This window comes from Macrobrachium rosenbergii, chromosome 23 (genome assembly GCF_040412425.1).
Source record: "Macrobrachium rosenbergii isolate ZJJX-2024 chromosome 23, ASM4041242v1, whole genome shotgun sequence".
Classification (NCBI taxonomy): domain Eukaryota; kingdom Metazoa; phylum Arthropoda; class Malacostraca; order Decapoda; family Palaemonidae; genus Macrobrachium; species Macrobrachium rosenbergii.
The window spans coordinates 45499839-45527730 of NC_089763.1; the positions used below are offsets into that span (position 1 = coordinate 45499839).

Here is a 27892-nt window from a genome sequence, read left to right on the forward strand (position 1 = left end):
TCTATTAGTAGACTGAGATACGAGTAGATAAGGTTGTAACCATTGTGAGTCTATACATCTGTGAGCGACGCTGTTAAACAAGTTCCCAAAGTAAATTACTCTTGTCCAAATGTCTTTTTTTTTTTTAACGCTTTTAGTTAATCACAGATTGTTTATTCTTATTAGGAAAACGCAAACAGTCGCATGGAGTAAGCCTGGAAGGCCATAAGCTTGCAAGCAAAACAAGCTTCCTCTAAATAAAAGGCCCATTTAAAAAACAAAGAATATAAGGGGAAACAGTGTGGAAACAATAACAAATAATAAGATAAAGCAAAGAACAGGTAAGTCAATAATTATTGTACGTTTGGGCAAACTATCGGCAGCTCTCCGTGCCGTGGCGTTTTTATCCATAACTTATAAGTCTTATATATATCCTTTTATTTACGGACTTGCGTGCCTGTTCTGTAAAAAAAACAGCAGCAGTATGGAGGACATAACACAATTGCTTTGCGCTTTTGTAAAGTATATTTTACTGCTGTGCATTTTCTTGTTTAAGAGTTTGGCAGCTAAACGCGAGTTCATGACCCGTTGACTCTCTGTGTTACGCACGTAGAAATGAACATATTGCGTTTAATTGAAAAGGGCTCGTTGATTTGGCGTCACAGGGACAGATGCGGCCAATATGGCATTTAAAATCTTACTGTTCTAAGAATTGGTTATTCATCATACATTTTTCATTGTTCTTTCTTTTCTCTTTTTTCTATTCCTCTAGGAGTTTGTATTGCAAGTCGACTGCTTCTTAGGATAGTACTGTATGCATGATAGCTCATTTTAAACGGTAATGTATATCTGTATATATACTGTTATGCGTAAAGGTATTTTTATGTATGTCCGTTAATGTCTTTCTAAAGAATAACTCCGAGATGCAATAATAATCATTATCTCTGGATTTATCACGAGGTGAGGATCACTTTTTAAGGAAATCTGGGTTGCCAGTCTGACTAGAAGCCAGATATATTGCAGCGAAAGTTTGACAAAGGATAAAAGTGCGATGTGAATCCCGTAGATTTGTTGCGTATTGGGAAAGGAGCACTGCATTGCATGGTAATCGAAGGTACACAGTAACATTTAATGATTTAGGCAAACTAAGAAAACATCTTCCTGTTTGTGCCAGTTTCAAAGAACGAGAGAGAATGACATTTAATGATTTTGTAATAAAGGAAATTTTCTTTCTGTTTGATCCAGTATGAGAGAGAGAGAGAGAGAGAGAGAGAGAGAGAGACTAAGGGTAGTATCTGTTCGCCTGTCTCCGTGAGTGCTGACGCTGCCGTAAGTGGTTGGAATTAGTTTGAGAAAATAGTTTCACGAATATGTATTACGAAAACCCGTCCTACTGCCGGAATTTCAAAATAATAATAATAATGATAACAGCTACAACTGCTGATAGTCCAACAATTGTCACAAAAAATGGTGTTTACATGATAATTACGATGATCATAGTCGCTTGATACAAAAATTTATATTTATGTATTAGGGATTCATCACGATTCAGCAGTTAAAATATGAAAGTACTAATAACCGTTGTTGAACTAATATACAGTATACGTGTGTGTGTGTATGTGTATGTATATATATAAATATATATATATATATATATATATATATATATATATATATATATATATATATGTATATATATATATATGTATGTATATATACAGAGTGAGAGAGAGAGTGAGAGAGAGAGAGAGAGAGAGAGAGAGAGAGAGAGAGAGAGAGAGAGAGAATCATGTTTTCATGTATCACACCTGCGCTTGGTATTTCAACCAATCAACATTGTCCTACCTTAGAAATGGTTATCTTTATGAGGTAGAATCCTTCATTGTAGTTCTACACAGAGTAGAGGAGTTTTATAAATGTATTATATCTTCATAATGAAACGTTGTCTAAAAGCATACTCGCAACAACATGCTTTCATTTCTTGTTGAAAGAAACTTTCTCCTATTTCAGTACAATAATCAATGAAATATAGACCGAGTATCTGAAGTTGTGCAAGGTTGGGAAAACGGCCAAGATGTTTTGTAAATAAAATTCATATTTGGTCCCGGACCGCCCGACCAACCACCCGCAAACGCATGCACGAACACTCGCATGCAGACGTTAGCGCTGACGACGTTTGGGCGAAAGAAACAGGGTCAAATTGACGAGTAGGGGGACATTAGCCTAGGCCACTGCGGTAGCCCTCCACCCCATCCACCAGGTGAGCAGGGATTTTCGGACGAGAGAGAGAGAGAAGGGGCTTACCCCCTTGGCACGGCCCCCTTTCTCTCTCTCTCCCCCAGCGGCAAAGGTGGGCCAGGTAAGAGCTACTAGGATTGGCCCGCTGGCAGAGAGGGAGGAAGAAGAAGAAGAAGAAGAAGAATAAAAAGAAGAAAAAGAAGAAGAAGAAGAAGAAGCCCCAGCCAGGAGGAAAGCGGTGGGCCGGGCCCGGTGTGGTTGGTAGCTTGGACCTGGAGTCTCGGAGGAGAGCCAGTTGGGCGGTGACCATGGCGGAGTGTGGGGCCCCGCGATGTCTGCACGAGAAAAGACTTATACGGCGTGAGTTACTCCGATGGTCACGCAACACCACTCTGCTATTAGGTAGGCCTATATGACCCACAGCAAAAGCATCATCGTGATTTTCCTCTCTTGTCTGTCTGCCTCTTCTTTTTTTTGACAGTCACCCTCTATACTTGCTGCCCCAAAAACTGATGATTATTATTTTAGCATTTATTTTTAATGCATGGGACCTAACATCGTAGACGTGAATTGTTGTGTGAGATTTCGGTTTCGTTAATATTTGATGATCGGTTGAATGAAAGAAAGGCAAATAGACAAAACGATAGATGGAGAGAGGCGGAGAGATTTGGTTTTGAACCCTTCACTTGCGTTTTGTGATACTTGTGGCACTAAAACCCCCTTTCTTCCCCCACTCCCGTCCCTCTCTCTCTCTCTCTCTCTCTCTCTCTCTCTCTCTCTCTCTCTCTCTCTCTCTCTCTCTCTCTCATACGTTGTATCACATTTTCCTGGTACATTGGTTTTTAAAATCATTTACAACGGCGCGACAGTTTGTGTGTGTAGGTTAGACCTAAGTGTTTTTACAACAGTTTATCTCGATGTAGTTTATCCCATCTTCAAAGAATCGTGGATGAAAACTGAAAAACGCAACGAAACGTGAATTAGTCACACTGAAGTGCTGTGTTGATGTGTGATAATCAAAGATTATTTTGGTGTCGAAATCTCAGCATAACAAGTGAAGGTGTGACAAAGTGGTGGTGTGAAAAACAGTGGTGAACGAAAACAAAAGTTTTACTATCGTCAGCATTCGGAGAATAATAAAACTCGCTTACAAGTGTTCTTTTATAAGTGTTGCTTATTCATTTATGCATTCGATCTATGTGAGTGTTTACGGACCGTTCGGAAAGTGTTGATTCGTTGGGATTAATACAGCCGGTTCAGTTGATAATGTTCCCGTTGCAACAATAGTAAATTCTAGTGATATTTGGGCTGTTAATCACCCACGTGTAATCTATAGATTTTACTGGTCACATGTACCAGTCTTATAAATGCAATGGCTCCAATGACCCCTTCTCAATTTCCCAGTATTTTTTCGGACACGCTTTCCATTGAAAGCATCGGAATCCCGAAGGAAATGATTGAGGAAACCTGTTATGTTTGGTATCTTGTGGCATAAATGATTGGACGGTGTCAGAAACCATCGTGCAGGACGAGTCTGTCCAAAGAAACCTGCAGGCTTATCTCTGTCAAGTACTTGTTAATGATTCGGATAGAATTTAGTAATTGGTGATTTCTAAGGTTTATTGTGGTTCATTTACGAAAAATGTGTTCAGAGTAACGGTTGTACGTGATCATTACTCTAATTTTGACTACCTTTAGATAGGCCTATATTTTCAGTTTCGGGTTATGCCATTACTTGACCATGTTATTTACACAGATCCCTGATGTGATATTCATAAGTGTGAAAAGTAGCTACTTTATGGATTTAGACCTTCCATCGGTTGCCTTGTAAATAGTAGTCCTTACCCTTGCTGTCTTCATCTAGCATTTTTTGTTTGTTGTGCAGTGAATAGTTTTCGTCATGACATTTCATCGCTTTAGTTATCTACTAGTCCGATACCTATTTTCTGGTGATGTGATGAATATCTTTAAGTTTTTTGTTAGTGGTCGTCGATTTGTTCTGTGCAACGAACAGCCGTGAATTTTATATTATAGTGACAGCAGACGCGATTTGGATTATTAGTAGGCTTACATCACATTTCGAGTCAGTAAAGTCTGTCTATTTGTGGCGTAGATGTTCCGTAGACATTTCGCCTAAGCTACATTCGGTTACAAAATGTATTTCACATCGAGCGGCGTTCTTTCCTTGCTCCGTTTCCTTATCGAAGTTCTGTACGTGTTATGTGTTGATCCCGCAGCGGGATGCAGTGTAGTGATCGGTATCCCTCTGAGTACGGTAACCGTTCTTAGATGGGAGTTTGTTGGCTGTTTGCGGACAATAGTCTTTATTGATAAGGTTAGCAAATTATGCAGTTGTTTTTAAATTTTTTGGATAACCTTGTTTATTAGCCATTTTTATCACGTTTCTTGTGTTGAATTTATACGTTTACTCGTAAATTTATTTTTTAAGGACTTATGTAAAAATTTCGTATTCAAGACTGTTGACAGTTCCATTTACCGCTTTTGTTTTGTTGACAATTAATTTTGTCTTTATTATAACATAACATTGCCAAATCCAAATTCAGCCTATAACTTCACGTAGATTTATTGTATTATCTGGTTTAATCAATATCTATTTAATATTATTCTTCTCATTTAATTATTTAAATTACTCTAGTTTTCGTATATTGATATTCATTTAGTCAGTGACTTTATTTTGCGATGTGTTTTATTTGTTTACATGAAGGTAAACAACCTTCATTTTCCTTGTTGCTGTTTTTCTTTGTGGAAGTATTGTCTTTTAATTTTTTTATTACTTACGTAAACAGTGATAATGATTAAAGTAATAAGCTATCGTACTTAAATTTACCATTACTTGGTTAAGTGATTTTACTGCTTGGTTATTTACATTATAAGTCAGTGATTAATAATTTTTGTTTCTTCGTTATTTAGACCATTTCCCCCACAGTGGGATGACTCCTAATCTAAACAAGATAACGATCACTGTCACATTCATCCTGATTAATAATATTAATGTCGTTATTATAGTTATTAGTCCTTGAACATCCTCTGCTTTCCCAAATAAGTCACAAAAGAGCGATTAGGGAATCACGCCGGTGACGCCGTTCAGCCCCTAAGAATCGAAGCTGTCACTTTAACGTCATTAGAACTCCGAAAGAGCAACCTTCCGTTGCTCCGTTAATTTATCTTTCAGTATCTTTGTACTCGTAGCACAACTGATTCTGCGCATGTTCCTGCAAGCTTGGCGTCATCTTAAGGAGCATGCGCGACTTTCGGTTTTGTCGTTAATACAGAGCAAATGTTGGTTACCTGGAGCAAAATTTGGCGACAAGTTGCTAAATCACGCCAGAAAATGTGCTGGTGTGATATCTCCCCGGTTCTGGGTAGGGGGGAGGGGGAGGTGGCTTGTTGCAGTGCAGCTTGGAGAGCGATTTTCAAACAAGTCCATAGACTGTGAGTGTAGTCCTTCAAGGTCCGCTTAGGTCGATAAAATGGCTTAGTTTCTTGTTTTTTATTTTTGTTTTACTTCAGTGTGTAGTATTTATGTGGACTAAGGCTCATTTAATGGAATTCTCAATTAAGGCGTACAAACAGGAAGAGGGTTTTCACTAAACTTGCATACATACATGTACAAACTCATTATATATATGTATGTATATATATATATATATATATATATATATATATATATATATATATATATATATATATATATATATACCACCTCCAGAGAAAATAAACAAGATGTGATAGGCATTGTCACAGTCATCCTTTAACGGCTGAAAATGTCCACCCTATCGGTTTCATATGCGTACACAGAAGACTTATTTTCAGCTTGCTTATACAGTAGGCATATGAAACAACACCCAAGTAGAAACTACATATCTTAAGAATTACGCTTTTAGATCTGTAGAAGCAAGAAAGTAGATTCCAGTCGCGCCAAATGCAGTGGCTGGTTGAGATTAAGCCGGCCTTGTGCTGGCGCGGGTTCTCGCCATAAGATGGCCCGGAAATGTGGCAAGTTGTTGAAAGGGCTGAGGGGCTTGATGTAGACCTGTGGACTCTTACCAACCAACAGAAACGTCATCTTTACTTAATTACTAATTTAAAATATTTTATTGGGATACTGATGGAGCAGCAGGGTTATCATTCAGGTTAGTTCTTTTTTTTTTTTTTTCATCCGACGCCGTATACTCCCGAAATGCTTTGAATTTTCGCATTCATTTCGTAGATGATCATTAGACCTAATGTCACTTTAGCTCAACTAAAGGTGATTTTATCTCAAAGGCTTGCAACGCTAAGCATTGCAGTACGTCTCAGCAGTTTCAGATTTATAGATAGCAGTTTTATCCCCGTAGTAGACACTATAGACGGTGTCTACAATGTCGCTCAAGGCACGCTGCACACGGTACTAAACGTTAAACGTTCTTTTCATTACTCCTTATTTGTACTGGTTTCTGGCGTGTACTTTGATCTGATGCTACTTAGCAGTTCATCATATTCAATTTCACCTTGCTTTCACAGGTCTTGTTAAACTAATGTACAATAAATAAAAAAAAAATAATCATCTGTTGTTTTCACGCAGACGTGATCTTAAAATTACGTGGAGGAAAATTGTAAACTACTTGCTGTAGTTTACAATTTACGGGTTTAAAAAAAGGGTTCCAGTAATACAGCCAGCAAGCTGTGTTTTACTATTAAGATGAAGTTGTAACAGATTGAAAGAGAAAGAGAGAGTGCGGTAAATGCCGTAGCTTTCAGTCGACAATTACTGTTGCCAGTCTGTAATGACGAAATCTCGGGTATGCGTAGTCCAAGGTTGCTTGCTTGATTTGGTGTTGTGAATTATGGTTGTTATTTTTTTTATTTTTTTATTTCTTTTCAACTGTGAAAGTGATAACTCGGACAGTTTAGCCTTTTCACGTGATGTGATTTGCCATCATTCGAAATGGAATGGTTAGCCATGTATAAACATGTGGTATAATTTGACTGCATTCAAGTTGATATTTCTAAGTAAAATGATAAATGTGTTGACCGTCTTCAAATCGAATTGTTAGTTGTTAGTAGTGGTGGTCAACAGTGATTTGACCGCATTCAAATAAAATTATTAACAAGGGTCACTAGAACTAATCTACCAAACGTGTGATGTGATCTGACCACCTTCGAATTGAAGGTGTTAGTGAGGGTCACTAAGTCTAAGTGAAAACACGTTTTCCTCACATTATTTTTCTTTCGCGTTCCTCATGACCCCTAACCAGAGGCTTTGCGCTTGTGGTTACAACAGCGCCGAGTAACCCCAGTCTAAATGATCGTTATATATTCTCGCCAAACTTTCAGTTTCTGTTCCGTACGGACGCCGTCGGTTTGCTGGAGGAGATAAGTGATCTGTGGTACTCGATACTTCCGTCCGATTTACCCGCTTTTGGTGGACCTTCTCCTTCTTGGTCTATTCAAGGGTTTAGTAACGTCTGGAATTTTAAGATTTATACAGTATCTCGGTAGTAACTGGAGGAGGGCAGTGTTAAGAAAAATAATTTGCGTCCATTCTGTGAGAGTAGCCTATGAGAGATAAGCCGTGGTAGTACTAACTTTGTAGTGATGACTTAACTGATGTTTCCGACTAAGATTATTTGGGGAGCTATTTGAAACATTATTTTTCCATTCTACTACACAGAACTGAATATGTATTTATAATTTGTTTTTTTATGTATGTAACAGATACTCAGCGGGTGATAACGCCACGATAATTCATCATAAAATCTCAAATAAAATTGCAGGGCAACATGACATTTAGATACGTTATAAGTACCATGCTGTTGCAAAATGACTCGAATATTACCATTTTTTTTAATATAATAACTCATATTTTTCCCACTTTTGCTTCACTCGAGGAATATCTTAAATCTAAATTCTGTTGGTGATTTCAGGACGAACTGGTGCTTTAGACATCTCTTCGTATTCGAAAGAGTTGTAAATCCTGTAAAAGCATTTGCATTGTTAAGTTATAACGTTTTTGTTCGCATATTCAGATCCATTAAGTTGATGTGTTATTTACGTAGATAAGTGACATTTTTATCTGTATTGAGCAAATTAAGGGCGTCGTTGATTTACTAGCCGAGAATCTCAGATCTGCATTCTCCGTGAACTTTATTTCAACTGGTGATATCGCTTTATCGTAGGACACACGTACCGCTCCAAAGACTCAGTTTTTAGTTGAAATAATAGTTGGGTCTACAGAATTCTATTTTTATTATTAGATTAAAGGAGACAGAAAAGCCCAAAATATCTCCAAATTTTGAAATAAGGCCTCTGTCAAGTAATTTTCTATCAGACAGCTAACTAGACCTACGTGTCCTCTTGCCGTATGTGGACGTATGTCAGATCTAATTAATTTTATTCGTTTAACATCTTGCAAGATCCATTAGACCTACTTTACTTTAACGAGAGCTCTAATTTAAATGTCCATTTGGTAACCGTCCTTAGATCCACTTTAAAAGCTTTGATACCTCTTGACTATAAACTGAAGTTCCTTTTCTTACGATAAGTGAATTCCGTGAGGGTAGCGGGTGCCCTTGGCAAGCGCCTGTCATTAGACGCTCACCACAACACACTCTGTTAGCTTTCGGGAGCCATTATCCCCCATTGTCGCACCCATCAGTCTTCTAGGATGTCGCAAGTTTCAGCATGGCCAAGTGAGTTATTGGGATTCATCCCCCCCACAGGGGTAGTGCCGTTAGCACACCTCACGTGATGCACTGTGGGCATTACTTAAGGTTCCTTGCAGCATGCCTTCGGCCCCTAGCTGCACCCCCTTTCATTATTTTACTGTACCTCCTCCACTCATATTCTCGTTCTTCCATCATGCTATCCACTCTCTGCTAACAATCGTTTCATAGTGCAACTGCGAAGTCTTCCTCCTGTTACACCTTTGTAACCTTTCTACTCTCAATTTCCCTTTTAGGGCTGAATGACGTCATAGGTACCAGCGCTTGGCCTTTGGCTAAAATTCTGTATTCCATTCGTGCCAACGGTGTTTAGTTTCATTGGTGGTTATCATCAAAGTACTCACCAGACACGAAGTTGCTTGATTTCACAAATCGAAAGACTATCGGTGAAGCTGTCGTCATACGATTAAACATTTGGAAACTCTAATTACGTCAGTTATGGCTTATTGACTCATTGCCTAGTGGTTTTCGACTCCTTTTTCTAGAGGGAAAAGGTTTCTAAGAAATCCGCTGTCGAGTGCGGGTTAGTCATGTGTCTTGTCAGCGTATTCGATCTGAATTATTTCTCGGATTACGTTATATATAGAGGTTACATTTGGGAATATATTTCCTTTAGTGTTGGAGCAGTCGTAATTGAACTTCTTTGTTCTTCCCAGTTTTACGTGCTTACAATCTCCTTTCAATTACCTTATATTTGAAATTGTCTGTACACGAACAACTGTTTTTGTATCGACATCTAGATTTGACTTTAATTTATTACGTCTTTTTATTTTTAGTGTCTGAACAGGCTACATACGTACAGTATAACTGTTGTAATAAAAACCGTCTTTGTGTCGATGTTACGGTTCCTGCTCATATTTAGTTTTGACGCAATAATGTACGAAATCCATTTAACGGGTTTCAACTTTTGTTTAATTTCATTTCCCGTACTTTATAAGTTGGTTTTCTATTTGTGTCATCTAAATATATTTTTAGGCACTTCCTCTATCTTCCCCCCTCCTTTTTTTTTTTAAATCTCAAACTTGTAGGTTTCGGTTTATGGATGACTTTCGTTTCATTTAACCCAAGACCGATGAGAAGGACGGTCTAACCGTCCCAACCAGCTCAGGAATAAAGTAGAAAGCGATAAAACAGCATTATATTTGTGATGATTAGGTAGGTTAACTCTTTAACCTCAAAAAATCGTTACGCAGCTGCAAATGTTGGTGAAATATACTGTGCTTAGACCTAAGCAATGCTGGGCGCCGTTGTCACCCAAGCTCCCGTCACAATGTTTGGGGCCCCGGGAATAGGGGTTAGTAACTTCATCCCAAAAAATAATGCATAAAATGGAAAGGTAATGCCTCCTTGCCGCAGGACCGGATAAAACTGTACGATATATGCCTTAACACCCTATGCTCAGGAAAAGGGCCAAGTGTTACGGAAACTTGAAACAAATCTTAGGAGTCAGGTTTGAGCAGAAAACAGTCACAGTGAGATCTTTCGAATAGAAAGGGTCTATAGTACTCAAAAAGAAAAATCTTAAGAATGCAGACTTCCCCGTGGGCCTGTACCGGTGTATGTTACATCCCTAGTTACATCGTAGATGTAGTCGAAACCTTCATCACTTCTTCGTTCAATTTCCGAAGTTCCTGGTCCCTCCTTGCTATCCGTATTCATAAAATGTCGGACGTTTTGGTTTTAACGCTTTTTTTTCTTGGCTATAAAAGCAGCAATAATAGTAATTGTATTGTCATCACCTTCATTCTTCTGCAATACTCGAATCTCCTTGTAATCTCTATTTTTCTCTTTTTCTCTCATTATATAGACTGAGTACGTTTGTAACTTTGTTATTTCATTCTCATCGTCTGCGTCTAATATTGGAGGCACTCATTGGATCCGACAGGCAAGTCCCATTGATGTGATGGCTAGTTTTCTCCGAACTTAATGGCTAAGCTTTACTTTTCTGCCGTTTCTTGTCTTTTAAACTGGAGTAATGCGAGTTTCCGTTGAAACACGTTGCTAGATAACCAGATATATGTTGATACCAAATGTGCGTTCTTGACCCGCCGTTTTTACCAGTGTTAAATAAAACACTAAATAAGATCACTTATGTTTAAGGCTACTAAATCGGAAGTGAAGTTGAGGGTAAAGAAAGTCGAAATGTAAATTCCGTGATCTTTTGTGTTTTAAATTGGAAAATGTACTGATACATAAATGCTATACCGGATTCAAAGGAGAAAAGATGGGTAAAACTTATTTTTCCGTTTTTGCAGGGGGCGCTTGACCTCTTTGCGATATACACTGTGAAATTGGCGACATTTCTTTTCCTTGAAAATCCTGAAGAGGTATAGTTTCACTGGTCTGCTGCCTCCTAAAGCTTCTATCCGGATGAAAACACACAAAGCTTGCTACTGGTATGTACATGAGAACTGTGTCTTGCAGATACCCCTGCTATGCACATGTAGGAGAGCCCGCCAATTAGCCAATATCAATGGCAAAATTGAAGGCACACATGTTCGTGCTCGTGTTAAAGTGCATGAACGACCGAACGTGACTTGAATTTTGTACAGTTCAAGATAACATAAAACGTGCTTTCGTGACATCCCTTTTTCTGACATTGATTTAATTGAGTAATCTGGCGTGGCGACCCCTATGGTAATAGAGGCCGGCCTTCATCTGGAAAGTAAATGCTATGGTGATCAGGTATCTTTCTTTGTCTGCTTCGGCATTGTAGCTAGAGATGGATTTTATTTATATTTTATTTTTGTAATTTAGCGTCACATCTTCTGTGATCGTTGACACCTGTTTTGTACTGTTAAGTGAACCGCATAGCGATCGGCATCTTTTTCTAGTGTTATTTTCTGCACGGTTGCTGAAAAGGAATTTGATTTTATTTTATATTGTAATCTGACGTCACAGCTCCTGTAATCATCGAGGTGATTGTTTGCGTTAATGTATACCTCCTGTGGGAACTTTAGCTTGAATTTTTACGAAAATACAGGGATGCTTCCCCAATGGCATCCTCGTTGAAATACAAAAGACGTCCAACAGGACAGCCGTTTATGCCAAGGTCACCAAAGTTGGCAGGTACTTGAATGGACGTATGAGAAATGAGTTTCAGGGTTGAAAGGAGACGTCCTCCTATATCAGCCAGACAGTCGTCCTTTCCTTTACCTTGAATCCTAGAAATGAGGTACTGAAATTCATGGAAACCGGGAGGTGAGGGGCTGAAATTCTTGATATCCGGGAAACAAAGTGCTAAAATTCATGGACTCTGGGAGGTGAGGTGTTGAAATTCTCTGAAACCGGTAGTTGAGGTAGTAAAGTTCTGGAAACTGGTAGATAAATTCTGTAGTTCCTGGAAACCTTTGAATAAGTTTCTGCAGTTCCTGGAAACCGGTGAATAAGTTTCTGCAGTTCCTGGAAACCGGTAAATAAGTTTCTGCAATTCTTGGAAACCGGTGAATAAGTTTCTGCAGTCCCTGAAAACTGGCAAATAAGTTTCTGCAGTTCCTGGAAACCGGTGAATAAGTTTCTGCAGTTCCTGGAAATCGGTGAATAAGTTTCTGCAGTTCCTGGAAAACGGTAAATAAGTTTCTGCAGTTCCTGGTAACCGGTAAATAAGTTTCTGCAGTTCTTGGGAACCGGTGAATAAGTTTCTGCAGTCCCTGGAAACTGGCAAATAAGTTTCTGCAGTTCCTGGAAACCGGTGGATAAGTTTCTGCAGTTCCTGGAAATCGGTGAATAAGTTTCTGCATTTCCTGGAAAACGGTAAATATGTTTCTGCAGTTCCTGGAAACTGGTAAATAAGTTTCTGCAGTTCCTGGAAACCGGTAAATAAGTTTCTACAGTTTCGGAAAACTCGTAAATAAGTTTCTGCAGTTCCCAGGAAACTGGTAGTTAAGGTGCTGGAAACAGGTAAATAAGTTTTTGCAGTTCCTGGAAACCGACAAATAAGTTTCTGCAGTTCATGGAAACCGGTGAATAGTTTCTGCAGTTCCTGCAAACCGGTAAATAAGTTTCTGCAGTTCTCAGGATACTGGTAGTCAAGGTACTGAAGTTTCTGGAAACTGGCAATTAAGGTGCTATTGTTCTTAGAAGCCGTTAGTATAGGAATTGTAGTTCTTTGAAATTTAGCGTCGGTGTGCGCTGCTTATTGAAACCCGGCAAATGAAGTACTATAGTTCTTGAATGCTGCAGATAGGTGATGTGCTGCTGTTCCTTAAAACAGGTAATTGAGGTTCTGCTGTTCCCGAAAGCGGCAGATGAGGTACTGCTCCACTTTGTCAGGTAGATGAGTTTGAGTACATGGGGACCGGTAGATGAGTTGCTCGGGTATCCGGAAACCGGTAAAAGAGGTGGCCGAGTTACTGGAAGTCGGTATGTGATGTGTCGAGGACCTGGAAGCCAACATTACTTTACTGGAAGCCGGTAGATAAGGTGATTGAGTATCTGGAAGCTAGTAGACAGTATTATAATTCTCCAAGATGATAATGAGATGTTTTTATTACCTGAAAGCCGGTGAGGTACTGTTATTACCTTAAGACGGGTAAAGTCCTGCAGTATCTAGAGTCCGTTAGCCGAGGTATACCACAGTGCCCAGGAGCCGGTAAATGAGGTGTCGTCATAGCAGAGACCGGTAGCTGGGGTTCTTGAATCAGGTGCGGCAGCTCTTTTACATAGCACTTGCGAAACAATCGAAATGTAGTTGCGGGAAAAGGTTCAGTATGACGGCAGAGCACTGTCAGTCTTGTAAGGAAAATACCTCCTTCTGAAATGTATAGATGGCGTCATTAGAGGAAAAACAATCAGTACTTGCTGAAATAAAATAAAACAGAAAATAAGTAGATAAAAATAAGGACAAGATGTCCTTATGTTCATGGTGACGAGGAAGACCGGTGGATGCAATACTTAAGATTTTTAATATTCTTGAAGAGATAGCATTTTTACAATGTCCGTGAGTTGAACAAATCACTTCAACATTACCACGTTGTCCGTCCCATATGGCGTGTCAGAAAAGATAGAGAAAGTCTCCATTCGTGTAAAGGTATTATTACACTTGAAATAAAAGAGCCCTAATAACAAGGCTTTTATTTCCACTAATCATCAAGCCATAAGTAAAAAAACAACATTCATTTAAACATCAAAGCAACCAGTCTCACAATGCACATTACATATACCCAATAAAACCGATATGCATTGCTTAAAAGATAGGCGATGGACTGAATGAATTAATCAAGCATACCAAGACATCAACGTTATTTAAGATTGAGTTTTTCAAGAAATTAGAATATCTTTCTTTACTTGTCGTAAATCATAATTTGAGTTAGGATGCCGGCTACATTATAAGGATTCGTTCGTAAATTTCTTTTATGTTTTTTCCTTAAAACTGTATTTTATGTTTTTCATTCAGGATTGTCGATTTAATCGTTTGTTTCCTTTTGGTGATAAAAAAAGAAAATATCAATTGTAAACGGGGTGGGAGAAGTATGCTATTTTTAACCGGAATTTATTTATTACAGCATGCCATTGGAATTTTCTTCGCAAACATTTTTTTCCTTCTTAGCCTAAAAGTACTTTCTTGTTAATCGGCAAACGTCTGCCTTTCTACTCAGTGCAATCAATCATTCCCGCATTCTTTTTAGGATATAAGTCGCACACACAGGGAGTATTTAATAGATCTCCAAGAAAGATTTTTCTTGCGATTTTCAAACATTTTATTGCAAATCCTTGAAGCTTCTTGTAATTGTCTGAGCGTAAGATGATCTCTCTCTCTCTCTCTCTCTCTCTCTCTCTCTCTCTCTCTCTCTCTCTGACTAGTGATATGTTGCTTTGGAAAAGTTGGCACTGTGGTACTCATCCTAGAGATATGAAACTCTTCCGGTATATTTGTCATCTGCTCACCTCAAATCTCTCTCTCTCTCTCTCTCTCTCTCTCTCTCTCTCTCTCTCTCTCTCTCTCTCTCTCTCTCTCTCATACACGAACATAATTTTTGACGTCTTCCAATCAGGGCTGGCCTCACTCACCTCTGGCTTCCGTATAAGATTGGAGGATGAAGGAAAACTGATCCGAACTGCGACAGCACGGTACATAACGTCCTTAGGTTCGAGACTTGCCCTCTTGAACTCGTCTTACACTGTCTTTGTCGAGGTTGATGTAAAGAGCGGAACATCTGTGTTGCAATTCACAGTCGTTATTATTATTATTATTATTATTATTATTATTATTATTATTATTATTATTATTATTCAGAAGATGAACCCTATTATTATGGAACGAGCCCACAGGGGCCATTGACTCGAGATTCAAGCTTCCAAAGAACATGGTGTTCATTCGAAGGAAGTAGCAGAAGGCAATGGGTTAAGCCAACGCTTAACCCAACTGTTTTATCCGGGCTTGGAATTGGCTCAATTGTATTTTTACTCATGAAAATTTTGCAAAATCTTTCTAAAACGCGGCAAGTCTCTCGAATTTTCGTCACTTTACTGTGGCCTCCACCGTAGAGCGGTGTTGATAGTCCTTAAATTTTACTTAGGCGTCCTGGTATAAACTTGTTGATACGTTTTCATTATATGGTTAGCTGACAGAATTAAAGGGAAGCGGTAATAGAAAATAACGATGAAACACCAGCGAGTTATACTAGATTTAGGGGGTTTATTATTATTATTATTATTATTATTATTATTATTATTATTATTATTATTGTCGTTGTGGTGTTATTTTTGGTTGGCTTTTAACAAGATTATGAAACATCGCATTAGTAGTAACTTCATCAGCGGAAATAATGATTATAATTTTGAGCAGCATCAGCTGCAGTAATTATTATAATTAATAACAGCATCAAGTCCAGTAATAATTATAATTACTAACAGCACCGGCACAGCGGTGATGAAAATTGTTAACAGCATTAGCAACATGAATAGATGCGATAAATAACAGCAATGGTTGCAGCAATAGCTATAATCGCCAACTAACAGCATTGCTAACAAGAATTGTTACAGTTCCTTAGAGCATTAACGGAAGTCAATAATTATAATTACCACAACATTAGAGACAATAACAATTATTATCAAGCGAAAGAGAATTCAAATAACAACAATAACACCTTCAGTCCACAACGCTGAGGACGCCATGACCTACAAAAACACCGCTGTGAACACTGAACACTTGTTAATGAAAGGGGCTGGTGGGAGAAGTTTATTGATTCAGTGGATTATCTGGCGTTTCAGCTTCAGTAATCGCCGACTGTGGTAGAATAGCAGCAATCCAGCAATTAAACTGGCCGTGAATGCCTTTTGAATAGCTGCAGGCTCTGGGTGGTAGAATAGAAGCACGAAGACATTCGGAGGGGGATGGTACCAAGCCATAAAGGTGAACAGTGAACAAATGCACAAACAGATGACGAGGTAGCTGGACGATTAAATAAAATGGAGTACAAGGAGAGAAGGAGGATGGGGCACTTCGCATCGCCTTCGGTACTTGCATGGTATTATTTCTATCACTGATATTACGGGTACTGCTTCATTTACCTGCACATAAGGCAGAAAACTCGTTAGCAGTGCGTCAAACCTCACCCCTCCGTGTGAAGTTGGTCTTTCTCTGAAGGATCCGTGTTCGATTCTCGAACCGGACGTTTAGAACAGAATATAGAATTTAGACCAAAGGCCAAGCGCTGGGATCTGTGATGTTCAGCGCTGAAAGGGAAACATACAGTCAGTAAGAAGGTTTGAAAGGTGTAACAGGAGGAAAACCTCGCAGTTGCACTAGGTAACAATTTTTGGAGAGGGTAGAAAGTCAGTTGGAAGAAACAGAATATGAACGGAGGTACGGTAAAAGAAATGAGAGGTTGCAGCTGGGGGCCGAAGGGACGCTGCAAAGACCCCTTAAGTATTGACAGCGCTATTTCCCTACGAGGGCGAATCGGACGAGAGGGGACGAATCGGACGAGAAGGGACGAATGACCCCCTTCGCTAAAATCCAGTATGCCTGTTAACCTTAGCGGAGAGAAAGAGATTGAGAAAAGAAACTTTAGACGTGGGCATTCAGTGTTCCGTCAAAATATATAACATCAAAACGGAAGGGCCTCAACGAGGTAATCCTTTCTCTCTCTCTCTCTCTCTCTCTCTCTCTCTCTCTCTCTCTCTCTCCTTTCATATATATATATATATATATATATATATATATATATATATATATATATATATATATATATATATATATATATGCGTAGGTTCACTAAGGATGAAATAATAACCAACCGAATTTGTCGTTATAAAGAAAGAAGTAATCCCAGTTTGTCCTCTTTTCGTGCAGTTATTGGTTTGCCGCTTCCGTGGGGCATGATCGCTGATTGTTATATATAAGGTTATGGGACAATTTTAGTGTTTCGGAAATAGGCAATTGTGTCTGTCTGATATTAATTTTTTTTTCTTAGAGAGAAAGGGAAATTTGTTTATGCGATTAGTTAAGAAAAATTGTAGGTCGTTCAAATAAAGTTATAATTCCCTGTAACCCATTGCCGCCAAGTGAAGAATTAGAACCAGTCCATTGGAATCGTAATTCTTAAATGTTTTGAAGGTGAAGGTGCAGCATAATCTACAATAACCAGGATATCTTTTAGTCGAAGCTAAAAAGTAGAAAATATAAGCGGCATTCGTAGAAGAACATACGAATGTCCCTAGCAGTAATAAGATAATGTGCTGCCGATTACTTACTGATAAGTGAATGCGCCTTTCTCTCACATTCCTAGTCCAAACCAGACCACATTCATCTGTAATGTAGGCTATATGTTTTAAGGTCGGGAAATGATAGCAGATACACCCCTAGTAGCAATGCACATGGCCCGTATAGGTCATGTCTGTGGTTCAGTCTTCTTTGCGGCCACCTGTCAACTCAGCTGTGAATTATTACCGGTGTCAGCTCGGGCCAAGAAGAAGGGCATAAAGCCGGCAGCCCCATCCCTACAGGCTTCTTGAGAAGAGAGGGGAGTCTGCCCTTCTAAAGGGGAAAGGCATGCGTGGTAAATCACGCAATGATATATACTGTACATAATATACATTATTATAGATATATATTCTTCTTTTAACGTGCTTTTTTCCCCATTTGTATGGGGTAAGCACGATGCCGTCTTTTTGAAGGACTTTGATTTGGCTTTGGGGTAGACTTAGTAGTCTCGATCGGCTGCCCTGCCTGTCATCGCTTAGACCCTGGGAGCGTATGTACACACACACACACACACACACACATATATATATATATATATATATATATATATATATATATATATATACATACATACATACACATATATGTATATGTATAAATGTATAAATATGTGTATATACTGTATGTAGATATTTATTTATGTATATATATATATATATATATATATATATATACATACACAAAAGTGTGTGTGTGTGTTGTACCATATCTTTTCACGTGCGAGGAAGAGGCCATGGTGGATATAAACATTTCGTTTTCAGCATAAATCTATCGGGATGAGGTTGCTAGGCCCAAGCCGTTTTCCACACTCACTGCGATCCTTCAGAGTCGATTAATTCAGTGTTCTACTAATTCACTGCTCAAGTCACTACAGGCACAATGGGATTTGTTGGAATGTGCCCGAAGCGTTTTGGTTTGCTCAGAAATCGATCCCCAGGACCTTCCGCTGGTGAGGTGAGTCGGTAACTACTACTGGACTGCCAAGACCACAGGACGGTGGCTAGCAGCGTCATCCTCCGAGATAGTGAAAAGTCTAATGGCTGTACCTTACTTGTGCAACCCTCTCCAACCGGGGAAAGGCTTGTGAGCTGAGCTGATTATATATATATATATATATATATATATATATATATATATATATATATATATAAGAATATCCAACAGTTGATAAAAACAAATAACGATAGAGGGTTAGTTGCTGCATATGTGTATATTTATTTGGGTAAGTTTGCTATTTGCATATATAAATTTATACACAAACTTTTTCATTATCGTTCCCAATCAGAGTCAAACTTTTTTTTACCCCGTCGGGTATTCAGAACAGATTGCGTCTAATTATCTTTTCGATCCTTTAGGGTCCTATTAGTTGTTCCTTCGTTCTACTAGTTTGCTCATTGATTCTACAGGCTTGCATATTGGTACAATTTTTTTACGTTGATTATGGAATTTTGCACTTTTTCCTAATTCACTGCTGTATTTCTCTCGTCAATTTGCCATGCTCACTATTGACAGGATATGTGTTGCAGCTATCAAAATCATCATCATCGTGGATTGGGTACAATTTTGAAGTCCATTTTCGGCCTATCAAACCTGTTAAACATTTTATGGATTCACACTATATATGTAAGGGCTTTAAGGCCTAGTCCTGTATGGTTTATAAACTTCTCACTCAGTCACTTTTGCGGCCATTGGCTCCTTGCCACTCGTTGCCTTTTGCAGCACACTTGCAAGGTCTGTTGCAAGTTTCAGCCTTATGTTCGACTCCTCGTTAAAACTGTCTTGGATCCGGGTTGAGTGTGTTAAACTCCGATGATCGTCTTTGTAATATCTTTAAGAATTACAAAGATCTCATCCATTAACTGCTCCGAGTTTTTTGCTCCAGATAGGATGATTTTATCAGTGCAGCCAAGCACTCATAATTGTCGCGTAAATGACTCCAGGGTGAAATATAATTATTTACACTTAACTGAGTCTTACACTGTACCTAAATTCACTGCACATTTTTCTTTTACAAAAACGGACACAAAATCGACGATCTCTCTTAAATCAACTGTCAAGCCATCTTGTTACCTGTCCAAGGCGTGAATGGGCTGTAATGTGATTAAGAAAACAAACAGTTGTTTTGCTTGTTTCATTAGTAGGAAGTTAACAAAAGCCCCGTAACCTTTTCCCGGCTACCAGTCTTTACTAACCGCTCTCCACTCACCCTCCCATTGACGGGGGAAGGGGTGGGACGGGAAGGGAGATGGGGCTAGTAGAAAGATCATCGGAGAGAGAGCTCCCGCTGGGCTCTTTACAGTCATCGGCTCAGTAGCGCGATTGAATCATGCTCAGTATAGTGCGACCCAGATAGTATTATTAATATATATTTGTTTATTTGTGCTATGATGCTCTGCCGCAATGATGGTTATCGGTGCTATTGTGCAGACGTTGAACATCGTCACCGATTTAGCGCACATTACTAGTTTTTGGAAATCGCTCTCTTCTCCTCCAGTACAAGTTGCCGGGCGGAAATCGTTCTCAGAGGTAGAATAATTATATGCCTGTCATCTGAATTCATTTTCATTTCATAGGAGGTATGAGTGTTCTAGTTTTGTTTCTTGTTAATGTTTGGAGAACAAAGCTAAATGGTAAGTTTTTTGTTCTTAAGATGCTTCGTCGGCATGATTTTTCTAAGATAGAATAATGAAGAACAATAAATTGTTTGTTTGAACACACATACACACACACACACATATATATATATATATATATATATATATATATATATATATATATATATATATATATATATATATATATATATATATATATATATAATGTAAGTATATATGAAAAGCTTGATCACCAATGCTACAAGTTGGGGCTATAATGTTAAAGTTTTGAAGAGCAGGGAAAGTAAACATGTATCACAGAATATAGACTCTCCTAGTCACTTTTATTTTACCTGATATGTATGTAGTTGTTATAGTGACAATAAATTCTTAACCTATCGATTTCTTCTTACTTGTGATGACAGATGTGATGAAATCAGGCAGTTGGGGGCGTTGTGGTGATTGCAACTACAAGCATTGTAATTTCTCCTTCTTTGGGTTGTGGATTGTTAGCCTAAATGGAAGATACGATAATCTCTTGTGTGTATATATATATATATATATATATATATATATATATATACACGTATATATATGTATATTATATATGTATATGTATATATATGCATGTATATATATATATATATATATATATATATATATATATATATATATATATATTTTATATATTTTGCTAGCTCCCCTTACTAGTTGATTCCAAGTATTCATAAAATTTGAATGAGATGAGGCTTTTGGCACAGTTACAAAGACTTTCCACGAATGTTCCTTTGGCGCATATACTGACAATAATTAACGTTCAGATGAAATTACCCAAGACCAGCGGTATAGTGAACAATGAAACACAAGGGCATGGACTAACAACATCTCCTTTGTGCAAATCCGGTGACAAAAAATTTTTATAACAGAGTCATAGCCAATAATGGAATGTCTGTACTTGCAAGAATAATTTCGTAGGCATGTATACGCGTATACGGGCGCACGGTGTATAAAATAATTTTAAGCGTAAACAAACGCTCGGACATTTGAATAAACAAGGTAGTTTGACTTGGTTTGACATGCCTTCGCGATTCACCGGCTTTTGAGTATTTCTAACCCAAGTCGGCAATAGAGACGCAAGCTGTATTTAATCCGTTTAAAGTTCTCCATCGCCAGAAAGGAATCTCAACAATTGCCCCGCCATCCTTTAATGTCGAAAGGGAAGAAGATTCCGCGTGTGGCCATAAACGCATAAAGGAATTGATCAATTTGAATTCAGTCGCTTCCCGCAAACTTTCCTCCTTTTTTTTTTTTTTTTCTTTCCGCAACTCCGGGAGATCCAAAAGTTTCCGTCGCTCGTTTTAGAGAGAGAGAGAGAGAGAGAGAGAGAGAGAGAGAGAGAGAGAGAGAGAGAGCAATGCTGGCCGCGTGTGCAACAGGTAGTTCGGCCGTGACTGGTTGCAGTTAAAGCCCATATTGCCGCCGAGCGTTAGGTTAAACCTTCCCCGGGATGGGAGTCGAAGTGGCTGGGCTGAAAAGGGTAGGGGCGTTTGCTTTCCCTCTCACACTGTTTCTGGATTGTGCTTTTTAGCTGTTTGTAATGATGTTAATAACGATTCTCCTGTTGAAAAAATTTTGTCTTCTGTTGTTGTTATTTATAGCGTAGACGAGCTGCGTGTATAATAATAACAATAATAATAATAATAATAATAACAACAACTTAATGTTGTTCCCACCGCATTGTTATTGTTAATAACACTAACTGGAACGCGTAGTGCAGATGTACAACGTTGACCTCAACAGCTAAAGGCCCTGGGTTCAATTCTCGAATGCTTTCAGCACGTTCCGTTAAATCTCATTGTCCCTCTGCTGCCCTAAACAGCAGTGACATTACCGGCTAGTTAATTGTGGTGGGTCGCAATTAGAGTGGAAAAGGCAAGGGACCAGTAGCTTCATCCGTCAAAAAGACTTACGGAAAACCGGCAGGGTAGCACCTGTTGGAGCCATCTTCTCTAACGGGGAAAAAAGGCATTTAGAAAAAGATTGAAATGGTCACGTTTTACCATTCATATAAGCACAACAAACACGATACTGATCATCCCAATCGAGCGACATTTCTCTCAGGGGAAATTCAAGCTTACGTAGAAGCCTGGCCAAGCCGTGTTTCAGATTTCGTGTATATCAATACTGCCTATCCTGAGCAACCTTTGAGCTGCATTTCATTTTTCCTTTCTTTATACCGCTCTACAATCGCCGATAATAGTTTCGAGAAACGAATGTTAAATTTTGATGAATTGAAGGCGATGGGGTATTATATGAGACTGATGTCGCACGAGAGAATAACATTAGTAATGATAAATGGGATGCGAGAAAGGAATAGATATTTCAGATTAAAAAATGAATTAGTTTTCTTTCAGTCATGATAGATGGCAAGAGGACAAAGCAAAAGTATTGTGGACGAGGCATATCTATAATAATGAAATCCGAGTGGCTCTTGTTCGTCCTCCCTCGGGTGACTGTAGGAGAAACATGACACAGCCACCCACCCCATTTAGACCGGTTTGTCCGCCTCGGGTGGGGGCGGGGTAGGTTGGGGAACGGGAGGGTTGGGGGATACATCCACCACCCTCCTGCAAACCTGTTTGTCCGGCCAGGGTGGAGACGGGGTAAGTAGGAGACGGGAGGGTAGGGGGAGACAGCAGCGCCGGATTCCAGTGCTCGCCAACAAGCTCGTTATTTACCAGGAGGGGAGGGGGAGACAGCAGCGCCGGGTTCTAGCGCGCGCTACGCGCGCCAACAAGGTCGTTATTTACTAATGATCTAGATAAATATAAGCTTGAAGGGGTATACATAATTTGGCATAAGTATGCACTACCATTTTTAATGATTAGGATGAAAACAGAGTGGGACTGGATAGATATTATGGAGCAGTGTGAAATTTTATCAATAATCAAGATAAAAAGAAATTGGAATTGAAATAAGTGTTTTGGACGAGAAATAAAGTTCTACAAATGACGTAAAAACGTTGGATATTAATGTATGAATTGAACGAGATATAAAATACTTTTATTCTGAATCACGATAAGTAGAATGCTGGGTGATGGCAAATATTTTAGACGAAATATAAGATAATTTGATTTTTTAACTATGATAGATTATAAAGGAAATTGGAACGAATATTTTTCAGGCACATGAACTACGTTTCCGTAATCGGGATGAATAGAAAACAGGAGAGGGACAGATATTTTATCGATATAGAACAGTTTTTTTTATAATCACGATAAACAAAGCGGACTGTGATAGATTTTTTAATGGTTTATAAACAACTAATTATTTTGATGAAACAGACGGCAATGTGAGGACAGTAAGCGAGCGACTCATAATAACCATTCATGCTACATAAGGAAAAAGAAAAATAGGCAAAAAGATTTCATCTGCTTCCATGTTTCCTTCCCACCTAGCTGTCTAACTTCTCTGACGATGCTTAGCTCTTTTTTTTTTTTTTTTATCTCCCCCTCCACTACAGCTAGTCCCAAGAGAGTAACTTATCGTCACTCAGTGGTCTGGACAGAGCACTTTCAGAAAAGTACTGTCATGAATCTCCCCGGACTCGGTTGTTAATGCTCCTTTTTCTCCATCTCTTGAACATCGTTTATTAATGGTTACTCCGGGGCCTTTAATCCTTTGATGACTTGTACATCGAAAGTCTTGGCGAGAACGTCAATACTTGATGACTGTTGTTTGTTCGTTTACATAGATACATGAGCACTGCTGCCACGGATACACATTTTGCGGCTGTATCATTATCAAATATCGAGTGAGTGGTTAGTTTAGTCAACGGGCTCTGGCAGCGCGAATGAACTGTGTAAGAGGAGGCCGACGGGACTGGCAGCTTGACGCTCTTCTCTAGTTGAGGTGGAAGAGAGACATGGGGGGAGGTGCTGGGCGTTGATAAATGACATATACGGGTTTTGAAATATATTGCGATGACGAATATGAAGATCTAATGTATAAGAGACCTCTTGTACGGCAATAAACCGCTGGAAGCGTAACTTCGCTTGGGAAGAGCGTGATTAATGGAAACAAGTCGCAGCAAAGATAATAATAATAATAATAATAATAATAATAATAATAATAATAATAATAATAATAATAATAATAATAATAAACAGCCTTAGGAGCACTTGATAATCAGATTATACGGTAAGTTACATCAGCAACTGAAAAGATTTTGAAAGCTTTAGAGACATTCGGGAAGAAATTTGGGAAGACATGTCAGTGACAATTTGAAACATGCGATCTAGTTCAAAAAAGTATTAAAAGCCAAAACAGACAAATAATATGGGCCCATCTGATGGACCTAATGAGGGCCGATAGGACGGCCACATATAATAAACCCGAATGATGATGATGATGATGAAATTAAACAAGCGGAACCTACCACCAAAGGAAGCCGTCGACCTTCAACAACAATCTCCCCCCACCTCCGGCCCCCTTCCATCATACAGGAAGGAGAACTGCAAGAGGCAATTAAAAGAGGAGCAAGGAAGGGTAGGATTCGTATGCTCTGCGGCAGAGGGAAATCAGCGGCCAACAAACTGAACAGTACCCTTAAGTTTTTTTTTTTTTTATCATTGAGTGGTTTGTGTTTCTAATCACTCCCATGATTACGGTGCCTTTCACGTCACTGTTCTGTGCTGCCACTGTCCGATTAACTCGCTGCTGTTCCTATTCTCTTTCTTCCATCTGACTTTCCATCCCCTCAGAAAATTGTTTCCTAATGCAACTGCGAGGTTTCCTCCTGCTCCACCTTTCAAACCTTACTGTCAGCGCTGAATGACCTCATAGGTTCCAGTGCTTGCCCTTCGGCCTAAACTCTATATTCTTTTCTATTCGCTCCTGTTCCGTATCTGTTGTGTATTGTCACTCAAGGAATTTATCCCACTGCTGTCTCGTGGGCCCAGGTATTACTGGGTTCGATGTCCGCCATTTTTATGCAGACGGCTATTCATAAATTTACGAAGGGTCATTTTTATGCCACCTGTTTGTGTTTGCGTATTATTATTATTTTTTTTTTTTTTTTTTTTTAGCTATTTTGAACGTCCGAAATCCCCAGGGCTATGAACGTATTGATCGTTTTCTCTGGGTTTAGTGGCGTCTGAATATTTTCATATTTGTTTTTCATTGTGTAACAAGTGGGTGCACATTCGATTTTGACTTGACGGTGGGTCTTCAGATTCTCCATATCTCTTTTGAGCTTGGTTCTGAAAAGTTTGTTTCACCCACAATAAATGCTACTACTACTACTACTACTACTACTACTACTACTACTACTACTACTACTATTTACGATGCATTGAGGAATAAAATCCGCATTAAATTTGGTGTCGAGATATTTTAAACTTTATATGACCGAAACCTTTATCTAAGTTTAATATTTTGATATTAAAACAAATTTAGATTTTGTTCACTATTATTTTCTAATCCCAAAAGCAAAACTATTTAATTTCAGATGCTTCTAATTAATTATGTTAATTATCCCCGTCCTGCTGGGACGGGTTAGACCAGTGGTTCTCAACCTTTTTTTGGCCTATGCACCCTTTCACCATTTGTCAAAATGTCATTCACCCCCTTCCCAAAATTGTCTGCCTCAAAAGGGCCATTCCAAATAATATACATATAATACTAAAAATCCGTATTTCCTTCCATATTAGTACATAACCTTTACATACGTAGATTAATTTTACATTGTAGTTTTACACAATAGCGATTGAACACTGAACTATTCCACCCCCCCCCCACGAAACTCTGAAATTCCCCCCTGGTTGAGAACCATTGGGTTAGACCTTTATATAAACAACGAGTACACTTTCAAATTTTAAAAACAAAGCATCTAAAAGCCGGTACATATCTAATGCACTGTGGCATTGGTCTGTACTGAATTTCCAGTGAGGTGTTTAGCCGACTGAAACGGCAATGCATAAGAAATGCAATCCTAAAAACTCTAGTGATGTCACAGAAAATTTTTGAATGACAACTTTTGCTTTCCGTTGTTAAGAAAAGAAGTTACGTCGTTAGCTGTGACTTAAATTGATTTTTTCTTATATGTATTTTTTTTTCAGTTAACGTAGTTAAGAACATAAAGTCACATGATTATTTGTAAGTAAAAATCAGCTTTTAGAAGAATTACTGTGGATAAACATTATTTATGCGTAATTATAATTTTCATGTCCAGTTTGACAGAAAATAAGATTTGGCGACCGAAATAGTTCAGTACACAGTCACCAGTCCTTTTTAGGTATCACAAGAAGGAATTTTTCGGCAGATGTTTAAGGGTCCTGAGAGGAGAAAGGATTCTAAGAGGAAATGAAGTAATGATTACTAATCTCGGAAAGGCAGCGCTGACCCTAAAATTGATATTTTGGTGGGCTTGAGATACCTTTATGCTCCTCGCTTTATGGGTTCTATTGTAAAATATAGAACATATCTTGAAGCTACCAAGAAACTAACCGGGAACTTCAAGGCTTTCTAGATTTTATATCAGAGAGAGAGAGAGAGAGAGAGAGAGAGAGAGAGAGAGAGAGAGAGAGAGAGCTCATCAACTGCTGATATCATGGGAGAAAAGTTGAACCGTCCCCCCAACTCACCAACCAACCGCGCAACTGATCAAATCAGGGTTTCTAAGCCTTAGGCTTTGGGAACCTGCGACATTGTAACTACTGCCTTTGAGGATTCGAAGTCCCAGGTGTTCTTATGTCTAATAGGGGAAAAAGCATCCAATTAGGATAAATATCAGGATGTAGCACCTGGATTCTCCCAGAGAATTATTATCCAACATCTAGAGCAGCATTAACAGAGGTTTCGTGGAACAGAAAAAAAAAAATCCAAGTGACACTACTTGTGAATGGTTGTTTTTTTCTTTAGGAGAGGAAAGCGATAACCTTTTTTTGAAAGGGTGGAAAAATATAGGAATTAGGGGCGACAGAATCTGGAGTTCCAACCTTTGCTAAACAGGGAAAGAAGCTCTTCGAATCTACCACTTCGTCGTGGTACACTCTTTCCTTTGTAAATTGGGATGCGGTAGCATGACGGGTGTTGCTCGGCCTTGTGTGAGGAGTAGCGATCCTTCCCTTTCTGTTGGCTGTACCTTGTACTCAATATTAATTACAGAAGAGCGAAAGGGAGAAGAGAAAGTAAGTGAGGATGGGAAACGATAGACGAATTGTCTCTAAATTGGACTGAGTCCAGAACGAATAGCAGAGCAGTATTCACTACAGGGATGGATAGTGTGTGTATTTGTATTTAGTACCAGACGAAATTGCTTAAGAAGAGGGATTCAATGTACTTTATGTAGGCACTCCACAACTACTCCAACAATGCAAATGCCTCGCATGGTTTGGTCTGTGTTGGGTTGTTGAAATTTACCATATTTTACTCTTTTATTTTCTCCGTTTTCACTTTCTAGTTTGGTGCTGTACAATCCAGAGGCTTCTTTACCCAGCCCAATGGTTCACAATTGCAATTTCATCAAAGCTTAGTACGGCAGTCGTATTTCCATTGGCGAAACAAATTTTATGATGGTTCATTTAATATTCATTTCGGCTGTGTATGGAGGCAAAAAAGCAATACTTGAATTCACTGATTAAAATTTA

At 38.8% G+C, this 27892-nt stretch overlaps 1 protein-coding gene across 1 annotated transcript in view; it reads left to right on the top strand.

The window, feature by feature from the left end:
- Nucleotides 1-2356: 2356 nt before the first annotated feature.
- The window catches only part of Eip93F (Ecdysone-induced protein 93F), a 585122-nt gene continuing 559586 nt past the window's right edge, over nt 2357-27892 (top strand). The window contains exon 1 of the mRNA XM_067125874.1: nt 2357-2619. Coding sequence (XP_066981975.1) covers nt 2526-2619 — 94 coding nt within the window. The 5' untranslated portion in view covers nt 2357-2525. The remainder of the gene's footprint in view (nt 2620-27892) is intronic.